Source organism: Dendronephthya gigantea, unplaced genomic scaffold, assembly GCF_004324835.1.
Source record: "Dendronephthya gigantea isolate DGI-Jeju-01 unplaced genomic scaffold, DenGig_1.0 000171F, whole genome shotgun sequence".
NCBI lineage: Eukaryota > Metazoa > Cnidaria > Anthozoa > Malacalcyonacea > Nephtheidae > Dendronephthya > Dendronephthya gigantea.
Window position 1 is genome coordinate 49,428 of NW_021163181.1, and position 19,003 is coordinate 68,430.

The 19,003-nt window shown below is 38.5% G+C and overlaps 1 protein-coding gene across 1 annotated transcript; it reads left to right on the forward strand.

The window, feature by feature from the left end:
- The first annotated feature begins 15,232 nt into the window (after nt 1-15,232).
- On the forward strand, nt 15,233-17,650 carry LOC114537982 (52 kDa repressor of the inhibitor of the protein kinase-like). Its single transcript, XM_028559095.1, has one exon. It carries the CDS (start codon nt 15,233-15,235, stop codon nt 17,648-17,650), a length of 2,418 nt encoding a protein of 805 aa, XP_028414896.1.
- The last annotated feature ends 1,353 nt before the right edge of the window (nt 17,651-19,003 follow it).

Here is a 19,003-nt window from a genome sequence, read left to right on the forward strand (position 1 = left end):
TTTAAACTTCAAAAAGAGTTCTTGAAAGTGTAATTCAGAGATTTGATATAACAAATTAAATATCACTTTGAAGCTTTTATAGAGTCGACTGCAATCACTGCACGATTTCAATAATCAAAAAACAACATTTGACGTTTAGACTTTGAGGTTATTATTTTTGCTGTTTTAAAGGTTTAGTTAACGAAGTCTATATAACTATAACTATAACTGCATGCAACGTAATGCAGCAGGTATAAACAGTGATTTCATTTTACCTTTACGACTGTGTTTGTTTAAGAAAAATGTGAAACATAGGTCTGGCAAGCCAAGGAAAAAAAATTGCTTCGTTTGAAATGGCGAGGGGTTGCTGCATGCATGTATTTCTAGTATAAACCATGCTGCATTTCAGACAAGCATTTACTGTGTTTTATGTAGGAAATGTTTGTTCATACTAAATCTAATTAAAGGTAAGTGATGCTTCTGTCTCTTACAACAACAACAGGACCCTTGGGATGGGATACCAGTTTGGGATGACACTTATCATCATATTTACAAAAGAAGGTAAGAGTCTTCAGCTCCCCGCCTGCTTCAGGGTAGCGCAGAATGAAACAGGAGTCTTTTTCCTTTACTCCGGTTAAAACCAATATTTTACAAATTTCGTAGTGAAATGCGACGTTGCATACCTCATGATCTTCTGGGACTTTTATTGTTGTCTTCAGATTTCCTTCCTTGGTGAATATTTGAACCGCCGTACGATCATCTGTTGGTATCATGATTTCATTTTGCTGGGAAATACTCAATGAAAATGCCTCACTTGAGTCACGTTTAAACTTGTATTTTACTTGACCCGTCTTGTCACAAACATACACATGAGGGTCTTCGTGTTGGATGATGATAATATCATCGTCTTTGCATATCGCGATCCTAATTATAGTAAACCTTTTGTCCTCGAGAAAATCCAATGCATGTTCTGCTTTTACATTGTAATTCTCGTCCAATATCGTCAACATGAATACTACACCTGAACGTCTTCTCACCACGTAAACATTGTTATTCATATCAACAGCAAGCGCCAGTAAAATATTACCTGCAAATTCAGGTATTACAACCCGATTGATTTTTCCTGTCTCATGGATAATCATGATGTCGTCACAAAACCCAGTACCAGGGACAGTAAGAACATCCCCCTGACTGTTCACAGCAGAGAAATAGGGTTTTATTTCGTCATCAAGGAACTGTTCGTAAGGAGGATGAGGCAATTCGTTTCCCATAGACTTTCTTGTTGAAATTTCCTTCCAATTTATTATTGGATGAAAACTACGATCAGGAAGTTCAATCGTTGGCATGCAGGCGGACACTTCTAATGAACACTTATAACTGAATTTCCAAACATATTGAAACAACACATAGTTGATTAACATAACCGACTTGACGTTCTCCGCTCGTTGAGTTTTATTCAACAACGATTTGACTCCGCCGTTGAAATACACCGAGAATATCTCTTGAATGGCTGGTAACCTATGAAGCTTCTTTAAAAACGACAAACACCCAGTGATTGCGGTCTCAGGACTATCGAGATGTTCCAGTATTTCTGAAACTATTCGTAGCTTCGCAGCAAAAATTCGATCTTCGATACTAAATGCCTCATTCCTGAAAGCAGTGGTTGCTGTCTTGCGCGCATCTTTGAATCTTTCCCTTGCAGTTTCAAACTCTCTGTCCAAGTTGATTTTAAGCTTTTCCATGGCGCGAGGAAGCTCTATTGCTTGGTTTAAGATACCAGATTGAATATCACTCGAAGGTTCACATGGTTCGTTCTGAGTTTCGCTCGCTTTCTGCTCGGGATCTGATTTATCAAGAGAAACACTGAGTAACTCTACTCCTTCTTGTAGAAAATCGTAACTGGCGAGTAAATTTGATCGAGAAAGGCCATCGATTTTAGACTTGATATCATTTAACTCTCGTACGACAATCTTACGAATTTCTGCATCGGTTACATCACCGTCTTTGAGTTTGTCTGCCGTCGAGTCTCGGACCTTATTCCATAATAAACCAACTGTTGAACTGAGAATACTTGTAGCAATTGAAGACATACCGGGTTTCTGACCTGAAGCAGCAACAAGCCAATACTAAACTTTGACTACACACGAACACACTGGATAAGCACATCAAGTCATGCACGAATAATTCTTGTGTTGATGTTGAGTGTTCGTCCTTCCTGTGACGTTAATACCATAATCAGGGGTTGGTTAAGTTTACAGTATTAATTCTCTTTGTCTAAACTACAATTCATTCGTAAAGGTAGTCTGTATTGTCTATCAGCATCTACGGACAGCTTTATTTTTATTGTCCCCATCATATCGAGGTCGTGTTTGGATAAGTGTGTGATCACAAGAACTCAATTCTATTAACTATGATTCTATAGAGGAAGATCATGTCTTTGTTATTGTAAACAAGAATGATTCTTTGTTTATAGAGATGAAATGACGTGGGGTAACTCACGCAAGATGCGGTGATTTGGATCTCTGTCGAATTATGGGTCAAACGTTTCACGACGCTATTCTGAATCACTTTTGACAGAAACTCGTGAGCATTTTCACAGCTCGCTTCAACGAATATTGCCCCAAATTTCTTCTCACGGCCGAACGAAATTATTGATGTGCATAAAAATTGCGAAGCAATGATAATAACCAATGGTTGCAATTGTAATTTGAATGATAGTGTGCATGATAAATAACTTATACATGAGGTAAAATCGTCAACATATAAATTTGTCTTTTTGCTACAGCATGTGGTTGAATGTTTTAAGATTTACCGTGAAACAGACAAACTGAAACATCATCTCATCTTTATTATGTTTATAACATGATCATGCAGTCAATGGCAATGCACTGCGAACACCAAAAATTCTTACTAAGTTATATCATAATATAAAATATTGAATTAATACACTGGTAAATATTATCAACAACGAAAGTCTACGTCAGCTAACGTCAAAACTCAAAAACATAAAAAACCTGCGAACAATACTATATAATTATACAGTATATTATATATCCTAGGAACAATTAACGTTTGTATAGCACTCTAACACTGAAGCGCCAAAATTAAATTCCTGCTCGATCGGTTTATTATAAAACCGATGAAATGTCTGTTTATTTGACCATCCTGCGAATAACATAATATCCTTAATGTTACAGTTATTGGACGCTAAAAAGGATGTAGTTGCTGCTCGAACACTATGACTTTTAAATTTGCTAACATCTAAACCTACATCTACCAAAACAGACTTTATCCATCGAGATATAGTATCTTTGGAAACAGGTCCATACAGTTTCAAAAAACTCAGTAGCAGCTGCTTTCTATCATGGCTATTTTCATCAGTTCTCTTGATATACTCTAAGAGATGAGTAACGACGCAAAGCTGAGGCTCAAATGGATATTTCAAAAACTCGAGGGGTTTGACATGAGTTCCGACACGTGTCTGTTTGACTTTCTCCATGACGTGGAAAGTGAACTTGTCCGCAACGAGAATCATGTTATCGACAGTGAGAAGATGAATAGTTTGGCAGCGTTGTCCATTGAGTAAGGTCAATAAGAAGGAAACTTTAACAGTAAGCTCCTTCAAAGTCAGCGCGGAAGGTATAGGCTGCTTTCGAAAAAACTATAAGACCTTGCTAACATCCATGTTGTCTGGTAACGCGGTAGAGCCGGGCGCAGTTCGAATACACCTTTCATAAAGTGCTAAACAATAGGTAGCTGTCCGAAAGTGACTTCACTATCACTTAACTGCAAAGTAGAAGATAAAGCATACCTCACCGAGTTGATTGAGCGATAGAACAAACCCGAGTCAAAAAGCGATGACAGAAAATCTAACGTCCGTGGTATAAGGGAGGGGAGATGATATCACAGTGACTCTTCATACAAAATTTTAACCATTTCTGCAGATGCACTTGGTACTGAGATTTAGTGCAGCCTCTCCAAGATTATTAAATTATGTTAGTGGTAAGACAGAAAAGACTAAAACAGACAGAAACATGATTATCTTTATTATGTTAAGAACCTGATCATTTATTACAAGATCAAAGAAAGTTTTCACTATATTATATCATAGGAAATAGGATTCATACGCTTTAATTTAAATGTCATTAAAAGCTTATTGTCCATGTTGGCAAATGTCAAAAAACATTATTATTTAAATTTAAATATAAGTTACACTTGTCTCTCTTACAACAGAAACAGGAACACTTTAATGAGACGTAATTCAGCAAAGTCCCACAAATTATATAAACCATGCTGCATCTATTGTTTGCTTTAGTTAACTCAAAGTTGCACTATTTCAGACAAGCATTTACTGTGTTTTATGCAGGAAATGTTTGTTCATACTAAATATCATTAAAGGTAAGTGATGCTACTGTCTCTTACAACAACAACAGGACCCTTGGGATGGGATACCAGATAGGGATGACGCTCATTGTCATCTTTACAAAAGAAGATAAGAGTCTCCAGCTCCCCGCCTGCTTCAAGATAGCGCAGAATGAAATAGGAATCCTTTTTCATCATTCTGGTTAAAACCAATATTTTACAAATTTCAAAGTGAAATGCCACCCACAATACCTTATGATTTTCTGGGACTTTTATTGTTGTCTTTATCTTTCCTTCCTTGGTGTATATTTGAACCGCCGTACCATCGTCTGTTGGTATCATGATTTCATTCTGCTGGGAAATACTCAATAAAAATGCCTCACTCGAGTCACGTTTAAACTTGTATTTCAATTGACACGTCTTGTCACAAACATACACATGAGGGTCTTCGTCTTGGATGATGATAATATCATCGTCTTTGCACATCCCGAACTTAACTGAAGATAACACACTTTTGTCCTCGAGAAAATCCAATGTATGATTTGCTTTTACATTGTAATTCTCGTCCAATATCGTCAACATGGATACTTCATTCAAACGTCCTCTCACCACGTAAACATTGTTATTCATATCAACAGCAAGCGACGGTAAAAAACCACCTGCAAATTCAGGTATTTCAACCCGTTTGATTTTTCCTGCGTCATGGATAATCATGATGTCGTCACGAAGCCCAGTAACAAGGACAGTAAGAACATCCCCCTGACTGTTCACAGCAGATAAATGGGGTCTTATTTTTTCATCAAGGAACTGTTCCTTTGGAGGATGAGGCAATTCCTTTCCCATAGACTTTCTTGTTGAAATTTCTTTCCAATTTCTTATTGGGTGAAAACTACGATCAGGAAGTGCAATCGTTGGCATGCAGGCGGACACTTCCAAAGAATACTTGCTACTGAATTTCCAAACATATTGAAACAACACATAGTTGATTAACATAACCGACTTGACGTTCTCCACTCGTTGTGTTTGATTCAACAACGATTTGACTCCACCGTTCAAATACACCGAGAATATCTCTTGAATGGCTGGTAAGCTATGAAGCTTATTCAAAAACAACAAACACCCATTGATTGCGGTCTCAGGACTATCGACATGTTCCAGTATTTCTGAAACTATTCGCAGCTTCGCAGCAAAAATTCGATCTCTGATACTAAATGCGTCATTCCTGAAAGCAGTGGTTGCTGTCTCGCGCGCTTTCTTGAATCTTTCCCTCGCAGTTTGAAACTCTCTGTCCGAGTTGATTTTAAGCTTTTCCATGGCGCGAGGAAGCTCTATTGCTTGGTTTAAGATACCAGACTGAATAACGCTCGAAGGTTTACCTGGTTCGTCCTGAGTTTCGCTCGCTTTCTGCTCGTGATTTGATTTATCAAGAGAAACACTGAGTAACACAACTCCTTCCTCTAGAAAATCGTAACTGGCGAGTAAAGTTGATCTAGAAAGGCCATCGATTTTAGACTTGATATCATTTAACTCTCGTACGACAATCTTACGAATTTCTGCGGCGGTTACATCGCCGTCTTTGAGTTTGTCTGCCGTCGAGTCTCGGACCTTATTCCATAATAAACCAAGTGTTGAACTGAGAATACTTGTCACAATTGAAGACATACCGAGTTTCTTTACTGCAAGCGATGCTAAACTTTGACTAAACACAAGACAATAATTTATTTCAAAGCATATTCATTCTTGCGTTGAATTCCTCACAATCTTGTGGTACGTTCATCCTGTAATTTTACCATATGGAAATTTCCAGGGGGAAATCCCGTTAAATTTCTTCAGCTACAATATTTTAGTGCGGGCTTTTTGTACAAATATTCCTGTCACTTCATTCACAGAGTTTCCTAGGATCATCTTAACACAATATTCTTTTCCATGATATCGAACTGGGATCAGAGAAAAGTGTATTTGAAGGAGATCTACGTATCTTTGCTAATGCTTGCAAAAATTCAAAGTGTTTTTATCGTATAAAGGACGTGGCGGAGATCCTGATGATTTGTGTCATCTTCTTTCATTGAGAAGTCTCCAGCCTAGTTCTCACGGTTTAAAATAATGCTCATTTTAATAGACAGATGTCTGTATTGAAGAGGTGCTTGTATTAAGACAAGTTTACATTCGAATTGTTGCTGTCATCTTCTTCTTTTGATAGATGTGTAAATCTACATTTAGTTATGGTTGTTCAGATAAGAACACCTATACATCATTACATCATAACTATTCGCTCGTTCACATAAATCAAAAGACAAGCGATAGGACAAACCCGAGTCAAACAGCGATGACAGAAAATCTAACGTCCGTGGTAAGGCAGGGGAGATGGTATCACAGTGCCTCTTCATACAAAATTATAACCATTTCTGCAGATGCACTTGACACTGAGATTTAGTGTGTGTAGTTTGTGAAGTTTTTCTCTGCAGAGAGTTTGGACTGTCTCTTGAGGTTGTTAACTCATGAATAAACGAATGCAGTAATCGGATACGCTCGAGTCATTTGGTAAAGTAGTCCATGCATACCAGCAGATATTTGTTTTCTTCTTCTGATTTCGGTTGACGTCTACACAGATTGTTTCGATTGGTGCTCCAACTAAATAGGTCTTAATGGGAGCCTTGCTAAATTAGTAAGCCTCCTTACTAATTTGTTCGAAAACTGTCTTTACAGAATCACATATTCGTGCAACTAGATTGTCGCGGTTTATCAATTGACTTTCTCTCTCTCTTTCTTTTGCACCAACGTCACTATTTTGTTATCCGCTATCGTTGTTTATGAGCAGGCTTTCGCGCGTTTCTTTAGCGTGTCCTGGCGTAGCTGGATCCTGACACCTTGCCCACCCAGCTACCCTCCGTTTCCCTGAATTCGCGTATTACGCTCTGTTGACGCACTTCTGTGATCATTCCGCAATTCTTGGCGACGATTTTCGAGATTTCCTTCAAGTGGTCGATTTCTCTGTTCCCAGTTTTTCTCTTCGTTTTCATTAATGGGTTGATTCATTCTTGATCTGTGGTAATCAGAGCATTCCTTCTGCAAGTGATTCCCACGACACGTCCAGCATTTTCGCGGAGGTGAAGTTGATCTGTTAAACCTTGTATTCATGTCTGGCTGTCTGCCCATTTTGCCGGTGAAATTTCTCATTTCTCTTGTTAATTCATTTAGTTGATCCATCATACTCTTCCACGGAGAGGTTTTGGCTATCGAGTTTGGTCTCGAGGTTCTTCAATTCGGATCTCGCGCACATACCTCGACCGTCGTTTGCTGGCCAGTGGCCAGACTCTAACTTTAAGGCAATTTCCAAGGCCTGCTGCATTGTAGTTTCATAGTGGTCTGCTCTGCGCAATTCGTAAGCGAATCTCGTCGTCGTGCACCGCGTCCACAAAACGATCCTCAGCCAAGGCTTCAAGCATTTCTGACGTGCCATTAGGATATGCAAGTCGAAGCAATCTTTCAATGTCTCCCGGCAATTCTGTGAGGCTTTCGTCGCGACGTCGTAAACGATTTGGTAAAGTAGCTCGATTTAATTCAGACTAACACAAGGTCCCGTAACGGCGATCTAATGCTTGCAACAGATTTTTGTATAGTCACGCTTACTTGAATCTGACAGACAATTTAAGACGTTTACTGCTTGCCCCTGCAAACTGGTTGAAAGAAAAGCGGCCTTTTCCAGATCGTCGAACCCATTTATATTTCTGCGACAATTTCAAATTGTGTTCTATATGCATCCCAGGACGTTTTGCCATCATAATTAAATGTTGTTGGTCACTGCGTTGGTTGATGTACTTCGTGTAATATTGATGTATCGCTCTTCGAACTGTACTCGCCCGATTTTCTTGTTTTTGATAACTTTGGTTTTTTTCCAAAAGTGTTGTCAACTGGTTTTACTCGCACGCGCCCGATTACTTGAGGTGTTGAGTCACTTTGTATGCAAGAAAGTTCATCATCAATGTCTTTGCTAATCTCTTGGCTAAATTTCGCTTTAATTTCTTGTTTCATATCCTCGATCGTCGATGCCAGAAGACTTGAGTACATATCTAAAGCTTTTTCGTCTTTAACTTTCCCTTCTTCGATGATCTCTCGTCTCAATTTGTCAAATCTACAGTAAATTAAATATCCGCTTCAAAATCACTTAACCGACGATTAATTGTTAAAACTTCATTCGCGAATTTCTCCTTTAATTCTGTTTGTGTTCGCTGCCAATCTCTTATATCCTCAATGAACTGCTGTTGCATTACTTGCTGCGTCTTTATAATTCCCTTCTGTTCGGTTAACAACACACATATTTCTCTCGCCTTCATTCCCGTGTCTTCAATAACAATACCGACTTGTTGTTTTCGCTCGTCCACAGCTTGATCTGACTGATTCTCAACCTGGCCTTCCGCCGCTTCTTGCGATCTTGCAATCAAAAACATAAACTAAAACCTACACTGCATGTAATCGATGTCAATATACAGGGTGTCTCAAAAAAACGCAACCACTTAAATATGCAAGAATATTAATATTGTTCGGGTTTGCACCACAGTTCAGCTAAAATGATTTACTAAAGTGAAGGAATAAGAGCCATTTTCAATTCCCAGAGGTGCTTATCTATTGCGCTTTAGAGCTGCATTAATGTTCTTGCATATTTACTTGAATTGAGATTTTTTTGAGAACCCTCATTAGTCACACTTCATTACTTAATTGTGCTAATGCACTACAATTATATATCCTAGGAACAATTAACGTTTGAAGAACCCATGTTATTTACTACAGCTACTGCTGTGGTGTTATCTATCATGAGTTTTACATGCTTACACCACTTAAGAGTGATGCTGAACAGTTTAAAGGCAAAAAATGCAGCCAAAAGTTCAATGTAGTTTATGTGATGGGTGCATTCATCTGGCAACCATCTTCCCCTGAAGATGTATCATCTAGTACAGCTCCCCATCTTTCTAGGGGTGCATCAGAGTATATAGTTATATCAATAGGAGGAATGAAAAGAAATCTAAATCTCTCTTCAAGATGGGTGACCCACCATCATAACTCTATCAAGCCATTCTCAGAGACAGTCATAGAGGAATCAAAATTACCCTTAGCTCTTTTAGGAGAATCTTTCTTATCCATTTCAAGGTCCTATCATGAAAAGCCCCATACTGAACCCCGGGTAAGGAGGAGACTAGGTAACCAATATTCTTGGCTACCTGCTGGATAGGAATGTCTGCTGGATGTTACATTATGTAATAAGGTTGATATTATTAATAATGGGGTTAATATTTAATACGTTGTTAGGAGAGTTGTGATTGATAAGTGGGCGTGAAGGACAGAGACTTGAAGTGAAAAGGTTGTAATTTGTTGGAGTGAGTTTAGGGAATAAATATATCAATATACGTATATGTTACAAAGAGAATAAACTTGAAACACTGGACATTCAATAACATTAAACAAAATTTTTTAATTTTTTTTCTTTTTTCTCATTTGTAACTTGGATAGTCATTGCTATCAAGTTAATGACAAATCCTAGGATAATTACCTCTTGAGAAGGGAAAGGAGTGGACTTATCAGGATAGATAACTAGATCTAGGCAGTCAAATTCTTCAACTGTGTCAAGAGCATTTGTAGCACACTTAGCATATGTATCACCCTGCAGATAGAAGCCATCAATATACCCACTAATAATATGATTCATAGCTCTAAGCTTAGCCAGGGGTGGTTTCATAAGTTTATTATGTTAAGAACCTGATCATTTATTACAAGAGCAAAGAAAGTTTTCACTGTATTATATCATATAAATAGGATTCATCGCTTTTAAATGTCATTAAAACCTTATTTTCCACATTGGCAAATGTCAAAAAAACATTATTATTTAAATGATTTAAATATAAGTTACACTTCTCTCTCTTACAACAGACACAGCTAGAAAACGTAATTTAATGGGACGTAATTCAGCAAAGTCTCACAAATTATATAAACCATGCTGCATCTATTGTTTGCTTTAGTTAACTCAAAGTTGCACTATTTCAGACAAGTATTTACTGTGTTTTATGCAGGAAATGTTTGTTCATACTAAATCTCATTAGGTAAAGTGATGCTTCTGTCTCTTACAACAACAACAGGACCCTTGGGATGGGGATACCAGTATTACGGAGAGTGACTTCAGAGAACAAATTTTCATATTTACAAAAGAAGGTAAGAGTCTCCAGCTTCCCGCCTGCTTCAGGGTAGCACAGAATGAAATAGGAATGCTTTTCTCTAACCCTCGTTAAGACCAATATTTTACAAATTTCGTAGTGAAATGCCACGCTCCATACCTTATGACCTTCTGGGACTTTCATTGTTTTCTTCAGATTTCCTTCCTTGGTGTATATTTGAATCGCCGTACCATCATTTGTTGGTATCATGATTTCATTCTGCTTGGAAATACTCAGTGAAAATGCCCTCCTCGAGTCGCGTTTAAACTTGTATTTCAATTGACACGTCTTGTCACAAACATACACATGAGGGTCTTCCTCTTGGATGATGATTATATCATCGTCTTTGCATATCCCGATACTAACTGAAGATAACACACTTTTGAACTCGAGAAAATCCAATGTATAATTTGCTTTTACATTGTAATTCTCGTTCAATATCGTCAACATGAATACTTCGCGAGAACGTCCTCTCACCACATAAACATTGTTATTCATATCAACAGCAAGCGCCTTTAAAATATTACCTGCAAATTCAGGTATTTCAACCCGTTTGATTTTTCCTGCCTCGTGGATAATCATGATGTCGTGACTGGAGATAATCATGATGTCTTCATGGCCACGAGACCCAGTACCAGGGACAGTAACAAAATCACCCTGACTGTTCACAGCAGAGAAGAAAGGTCTAATTTTTTCATCCAGAAACTGTTCGTTTCGAGGATAAGGCAAATCCTCTCCCATCGACTTTCTTGTTGAAATTTCTTTCCAATTTCTTATTGGGTGAAAACTACGATCAGGAAGTTCAATCGTTGGCATGCAGGCGGGCACTTCAAACGAATACTTGCTACTGAATTTCCCGACATACTTAAACAACACATAGTTGATTAACATAACCGACTTGACGTTCTCCACTCGTTGAGTTTTATTCAACACCGATTTGACTCCACCGTTCAGATACACCGAGAATATCTCTTGAATGGCTGGTAAGCTATGAAGCTTCTTCAAAAACGACAAACACCCAGTTTTGGCGGTCTCAGGACTATCGACATGTTCCAGTATTTCTGAAACTATTCGTAGCTTCGCAGCAAAAATTCGATCTTCGATACTAAATGCCTCATTCCAAAAAGCAGTGTTTGCTGTCTTGCGCGCATCTTTGAATCTTTCCTTCGCAGTTTCAAACTCTCTGTCCGAGTTGATTTTAAGCTTTTCCATGACGCGAGGAAGCTCTATTGCTTGGTTTAAGATACCAGACTGAATATCGCTCGAAGGTTCACTTGGTTCGTCCTGAGTTTCGCTCGCTTTCTGCTCGGCATTTGATTTATCAAGAGAAACACTGAGTAACTCTACTCCTTCTTCTAGCAAGTTATAACTGGCGAGTAAAGTTGATCGGGAAAGGCCATCGATTTTAGACTTGATATCATTTAACTCGCGTACGACAAACTTTCGAATTTCTGCATCGGTTACATCGCCGTCTTTGAGTTTGTCTGACGCCGAGTCTCTGACCTTATTCCATAATAAACCAACTGTTGAACTGAGAATACTTGTTACAATTGAAGTCATAGCAAGCTTTTTTACTGAAGACACAAGCTAATAATAATTTTGACTGAACACGAACACAGGATAAACACAAACGCGTGCACGAACAATTCTTGTGTCGAAGTTGAGTGTTCCTGGTTGCTGAATCCAACTGATTCAAGGATTAGTCAAGTTTACAGTGACAGAGTTTCTTTGTCTAAACTATATTGGAACAGGATATTGCATTATGCAAATATTGCACTATATTTACACCTCATTCGCAAGGGAAGTTTTGTTCACAATCATCTGGGAATATTTATTTGTTTTCATCTTATTAAGATTAGGTGTGTTATCGAGTGTCTGATCACATGAGCCTAGATTTCTAACGGAAGATGGTATCGTTGCTATTGGAAACGAAATATCCGTTGTTCTAAGCTGTGTCACCGTCCGGTTTTCCGCGAAATGCGAAAATGAAACAAGTCGTTATAATGGCTAAAAATACCGACCGAAATTAGGTTTAAAACTAAGCTGGATTGCGCGTTGTTATATTTTAGTAGTGGTAGTTGTTGTAACTACTAACTAGGAACTGAATTAGAGCTATTTTGTGCCCATGGTGGGTATAAATATTGACTTTTAATATTGTATGCACATTAAACTGATGGTATAGCTGACAGTAACGATTTGGGGCTCTGGCAATAATGAATATCTTTGGCATCGTTGCAAATGGTTTTAGGAACGATAGAAACTGTAATAGCAGATGACCAAGGTGGGATGATAATTGATGTCGAGGGATAATAATGTATTCACATTCGATGATAATGATGGACCACAACAAAAAGCTATGTATGATAATCTATGATCGATGCATAACGGTGGACAATTATGGACAACGATGGATAACGATTATGACGAATAGAATTTAGGCATTTGCAATTGTTGCTGCCATCTTCTTGTTTTGATAGATGTAAACGAGTAGATTTAGTTATGTTTGTTCAGATAAGAGCACCTATACATTATTACATCATAACTATTCGCTCGTTCACATCAATCAAAAGACGAATATCGCACCAAAAATCGGATGGTAATCCGTAATTGTAAATCCGTAAACCTTAAAAGAGATACTGAATATATCTTTGTTATTGGGAACAAAATCTTTTTTTTATTCATATCGAGAATATTTGGCATTGAATTTAAATCTTATCTCATATGAGTTAAAAATTAATTTAAAATTAAACAAGACTTACCTGGAAGTTGAGTGTGCCGGGAGTGTGAGAGTTGTTTGAGAGAGAGTGCAGCGCATGCGCCAATCAGTCTTTAGAGCTTTACCGAAAAAAGACCGTACGGACGTGATGAGTGTGAGCGTGGACGGCAAGTAAGGGGATGGGAGAGTACAGGGGTTCATCAGTTCTCTTGATATACTCTAAGAGATAAGAAACGACGCAAAGCTGAGGCTCAAATGGATATTTTAAAAACTCGAGAGGTTTGACATGAGTTCTGACACGTGTCTGTTTGACTTTCTCCATGACGTGGAAAGTGCAGGGGCGAAACTACTGGGGGGGTTTGGGGGGGTGTCTCACCCCCCCAATCTCAATAATGTTGATTTCGTCGGGCAAATATGTTGCATCTCGTCGGGAAAATGTTGCCTCGAATATTGAATCTCGTCGGGAAAATGTTGCCTCGAATATGCTGAATCTCGCCGAGAAATTATGCCTGAAATTTCCTGTAATTACATGTTTTATGATCTGTCAGTGAATTTTGTGCTCAACTGAGAATCTTTTTGTTATGAATTTAAACTTTGAAGCGCTAGAGTGTACGAGGTTTTGAAAGCGCTAGACCGTAGCATCTTATTTACGGTCTAGCGCTTTCCTCTGTCATGAATAAACTGATTACAAACTCGTGTTGTTAAATAACTTCGCATTAAAGTTTGACGTTTAGCGCAACGTGTGAAAGTTTTTGGAGGCGTATTGTTCAACCTAAGGTATTCAACTGAGTTATATGTTTATAATTAATACAACAATTGCTACAGGCGTTTTTGAAAATTGATGCACTTATGCAATGCCAAGAAAGCTTTTCTACATGACTGCAATATTTGTATTTCAGGCAAGATAACCTACGGCAGTATGCCAGCATGGGCCGTACGGTTTAAATCGGTAACGAAGGGCATGGACCGCATGGTTGGGTTTAAGATTAAGAAATAGTTAAAAACTCTGCAGTAGAGAGTAGGACGAAATGGATGGTGAGTTGAGGCACATTTGCACCAAGCTTTCATTCATTTCACAGTTCATCAGTATATATTGACGTTAATCGTAACCTGATTTTTAACGAATTCAGACCAAGAACCAATCGCGAAGAAACCAAAAATTCGGCACAGGCAAGCCAGGTATTACAGACATAAAGTGAAATGCACGTCGTGTAATATAGAAATGAACAGTGATCATTTTCCCAAACACAACTTGAACAAGCATTGTGGAAATGCATCTTCAGAAGCTATCCGCGAAGCAGGTCAAACGACTCTTAATTTTTTAAAGGTATGTAATCTTCCTTTGCTTTCACCCGTTGTATGAATAGGAATCAACTTAATATATTAACAACAAAATTTTGTTAATTAATCATGAGAACGCTTAACATACATGATAATTAGCAAGCTATAAATTGTATACCTTTTCTGTTTTTCTTGTAATTCATAACAGTTTATTTTAGGAAAAGGTCAAAGAAACTGAAATTTATGCCAGAGCAAATACTGGACACGGAGTGGAGAACGCAATTGAAGGTGCACATGAAGGCAACATTGAACGTTGTGAGATTCGTGAAATGACAACAAAAGATGGCGTGGAGAATAAAGACGAAAATGAAACCCATAAAAGTTGTGATTATTCCATTCAGAACAGTAAAGATGATGACGTTCAAGACGAAGATGATTTTATTGATGTAAACGAGAGTGATGGTAATGACAGCCCCATAGATGATGATTCTATTCAGAACAATGAAGACAAAGATAATGAAAAAGAGGAAAATGAAGAAGCAGATGAAGCTGTTGTCACTGGATCAAGTGCAAGAGGGGGAGAAACGAAGACGTCGATGCAATGTCAAAACGAAGTCATGAAACATTATTGACCAACTATGCAGCACGTATTAAAGTACTGATAGGACTTGCTTGCCAATGTGATAGTATCATGACAGACGCCATAACATCAGAAATAGTCTACCCTCAAGTTATCTTGTCCGATGTACTCGATGCTGTTTCAAAGGTGAAAGATATTGCCACTAAAATAGTGAAAGACTGTCAAGATTCGCTCGAGCAAATAAACCAGGAGAAACTAGACATTGGGCTCCCTCAATTGGATAATGAATTCACCTCTCTGTTTGATCCTGCCGACCGACCAAAAAATTTGAGTGATCTTCAAAAGCAGAAGATAATCGAACTTGGACCGCACCAGCCGAAGCTGAAATCTTATCCAACTAACCAAGAGATTTCGTCCGGAAAACAATGTCGTTTCGTATTTGGATGGTTCAAGGAATATCCCCATTTGGAATACAGCACGAAGAACGATACAGTTTCTTGTTTTGTTTGTAGTTTATTTCCAACTGGACCTGGAAGAGAAAAGGCTGCAGATGCTTGGATAAATGGTTTACGATCATGGGACAGAATGAAAAGTTTGGGAAAGGACAAACAGGGGAAGATGGCAAAACACTTTTCAAGCGAGGCACACAAGGCTGCACTGAGCGATCTTGCTCAATACACAGACGGCATGAGACATGTTGACGTTTTGCTAAACAAACGCTTACTTGCCGCTAGAGTCCAGGAAGAAGAAGACAACATCAGGAACGAAGAGATTATCAAGATTCTTCTCGACATTGCTAGAACACTGGCTAGGCAACAAATCGCATTCCGAGGTAGTCAGAGTGATAACAATGGGAACTTCATCCAGATCGCATATCTCATTGCACGTCACAACCAGCACCTTCGTTATTGGCTATCAGATGAGAGACAAAAACCTTATTGTGTCAAATATCTATCTTCTGAGTCACAAAACGAGTTCATAAATATTCTTGCTGAAGATGTCAAGAGCCGTATCGTTAGCGATGTCAATGCTTCGGGTATGCACTCCGTAATGGCTGATACATCACCAGATACTGCAAACACTGATCGGCTTGTTGTTGCTGTAAGATATATCGATGAAGATAATCATCCACGAGAACGAGTGCTAGAAATGAAGGAAACCACTGATAAAACTGGTGAAGGACAGGCAAAAGATATTTTGAAGTCCTTGAATTCAAAATATCTAAAGAAAGAAGACCTGGTATATCAGTCATACGATTATACAGCTTCTATGTCTGGTGTATATAGAGGTGCCCAACAATGTTTACAGGATTTGGTAGGAAGAAGCATTCCTTATTCCTGCCAAGGACACAGGTCTAACACGTTTAATGAGCATACATCTAATGTACAACTGGTTGCATCCATGTATACGTTGCTGCAGGAATTGTTCGTATTCTTTAGCCAAAGTTGCAAACGTAACATTGTCCTTCGCGATCACCTTAAGACCGTAGAGAATGCCTTAAAATTGCGAAACCTTTCTAAAACTCGTTGGGTATATCGAAGTCAGTCTATTGACGCTGTTTGGATGTCTTTCGAAGCAGTAAAAGATGCGTTGAAGTCAGTTTCCCTGCTGGAAAATGTAGATGCAGCGACAAAGACCAAAGCGTGTACTCTGCACGACAATATGCTGAAATTCGACTTTATTTTTACTCTTATGTTCATGCGCCCAATAATGAAGAAGACAAAGATTTTGACGATGGAGATGCAGAAGGAAGCCCTCAATATTTTAGATGCGCTGATATTGGTAGAAGGGACAATTATCTCCTTGAAAGCCATCAGAGAAAGTGAGTCAGAAATGGATGAACAGATTGAAGCCAGCATTCAATTTTCCAAACGCTTTGGTACTGACCCAGAGAAAGAATTTAACCGTCATCACAGACCGAGAAGGATGACAAGAAGGCAAGACGACAATCCAGATTCTGCCGTAACAATTGCTTTTCACACATACTACCGAAAGGTTATCATAGAAGTGATCGATTCTCTTATCACTGAGTACAACGACAACGTAAAGCAGTGTCTGGAAAAGATAAAACCTTTGGCGGAAGTTCTTCGTCCCCCATTACAAAAGCCAGAGATTCAGCAAATGAATAAAATATCGGAACTATTTCCACCATCAGCGGCATTGAATCCAGAATGTCTTCACGCAGAATTTGAAATATTCCAGCAACGGGTGGACAAGTTAGACAACTCATGCAATACCGTTGAAGACGTATTTCAACAAGCGTATGCAGACAAAGAAATTTTCCCAAATGTGTACAAGACATGCAAACTTCTCTTCACAGCTCCTGTGAGTGTCGCTAAGGATGAGCGAACATTCAGTAAGATGAAAATTGTAAAGAACTTCTTGAGATCCACAATGAGTGACCAGAGACTAGATGATTTGATTGTTCTTGCAACTGAAAGAGATCTGGTGGACTCCATTGATATGAATGAAGCCCTGAGAAGATGGGCAAGTCACAAGAACAGAAAATTGAAGATAATGCTAAGTTAAAAGTTCAGAAACCCAAACACTATGCATGCTAAACTATTCTGAAAGTATTTCAAACGCACCGTTAAGACTTAAGAAAATGTTAAGCATTAAAGTTTCTATTTTTCTGGCATAAATTATAGTTTTAGTGTTAAAGCAACTATAACTCGTTTCTAATACTCCATCAAACCACGCCTTGTTTGTCGGGAGTCTGCAAAACCACGCCCTTTTCGTCGGGCAAAAGCAGCTCACACCCCCCCAATTGTAACCCCCAAGTTTCGCCCCTGGGAAAGTGCACTTGTCCGCAACGAGAATCATGTTATCGACAGTGAGAAGATGAATAGTTTGACAGCGTTGTCCACTGAGTAAGGTCAATAAGAAGGAAACTTTAACAGTAAGCTCCTTCAAAGTCAGCGCGGAAGGTATAGGAGCCCTGCTTTCGAGAAAGCTATAAGACCTTGCTAACATCCCATGTTGTCTGGTATAACGCGGTAGAGCCGGGCGCAGTTCGAATACACCTGTCATAAAGTGCTAAACAATAGGTAGCTGTCCGAAAGTGACTTCACTATCACTTAACTGCAAAGTAGAAGATAAAGCATACCTCACCGAGTTGATTGAGCGATAGGACAAACCTGAGTCAAACAGCGATGGCAGAAAATCTAACGTCCGTGGTAAGGGAGGGCCTAACTCCGTTTTGGCCTAAAAAAGGCTCAGTCCAGCCTGTAGCTTGGTAGGCTTGTTTCTAGCCTGAATGTCTTTCTAAGAGAGAAACATGATAATCTGAATCTGATCATTTATTACATGAGCAAAGAAAGTTTTCACTATATTGTATCATAGGAAATAGGATTCATACACTTTTAAATGACATTAAAAGCTTATTGTCCATGTTGGCAAATGTCAAAAAACATTACTAGCTATTTAATAAAATTATTTAAATATAAGTTACACTTGTCCCTCTTACAACAGAAACAGGAACACTTTAATGGGACGTAATTCAGCAAAGTCTCACAAATTATATAAACCATGCTGCATCTATTGTTTGCTTTAGTTAACTCAAAATTGCAATATTTCAGACAAGTATTTACTGTGTTTTATGCAGGAAATGTTTGTTCATACTAAATATCATTAAAGATAAGTGATGCTTCTGTCTCTTACAACAACAACAGGACCCTTGGGATGGGATACCAGTTTGGGAGTGACTTCAGAGAACAAATTTTCATATTTACAAAAGAAGGTAAGAGTCTCCAGCTTCCCGCCTGCTTCAGGGTAGCACAGAATGAAACAGGAGTCTTTTTCCTTTACTCCGGTTAAAACCAATATTTTACAAATTTCGTAGTGAAATGCGACGTTGCATACCTCATGATCTTCTGGGACTTT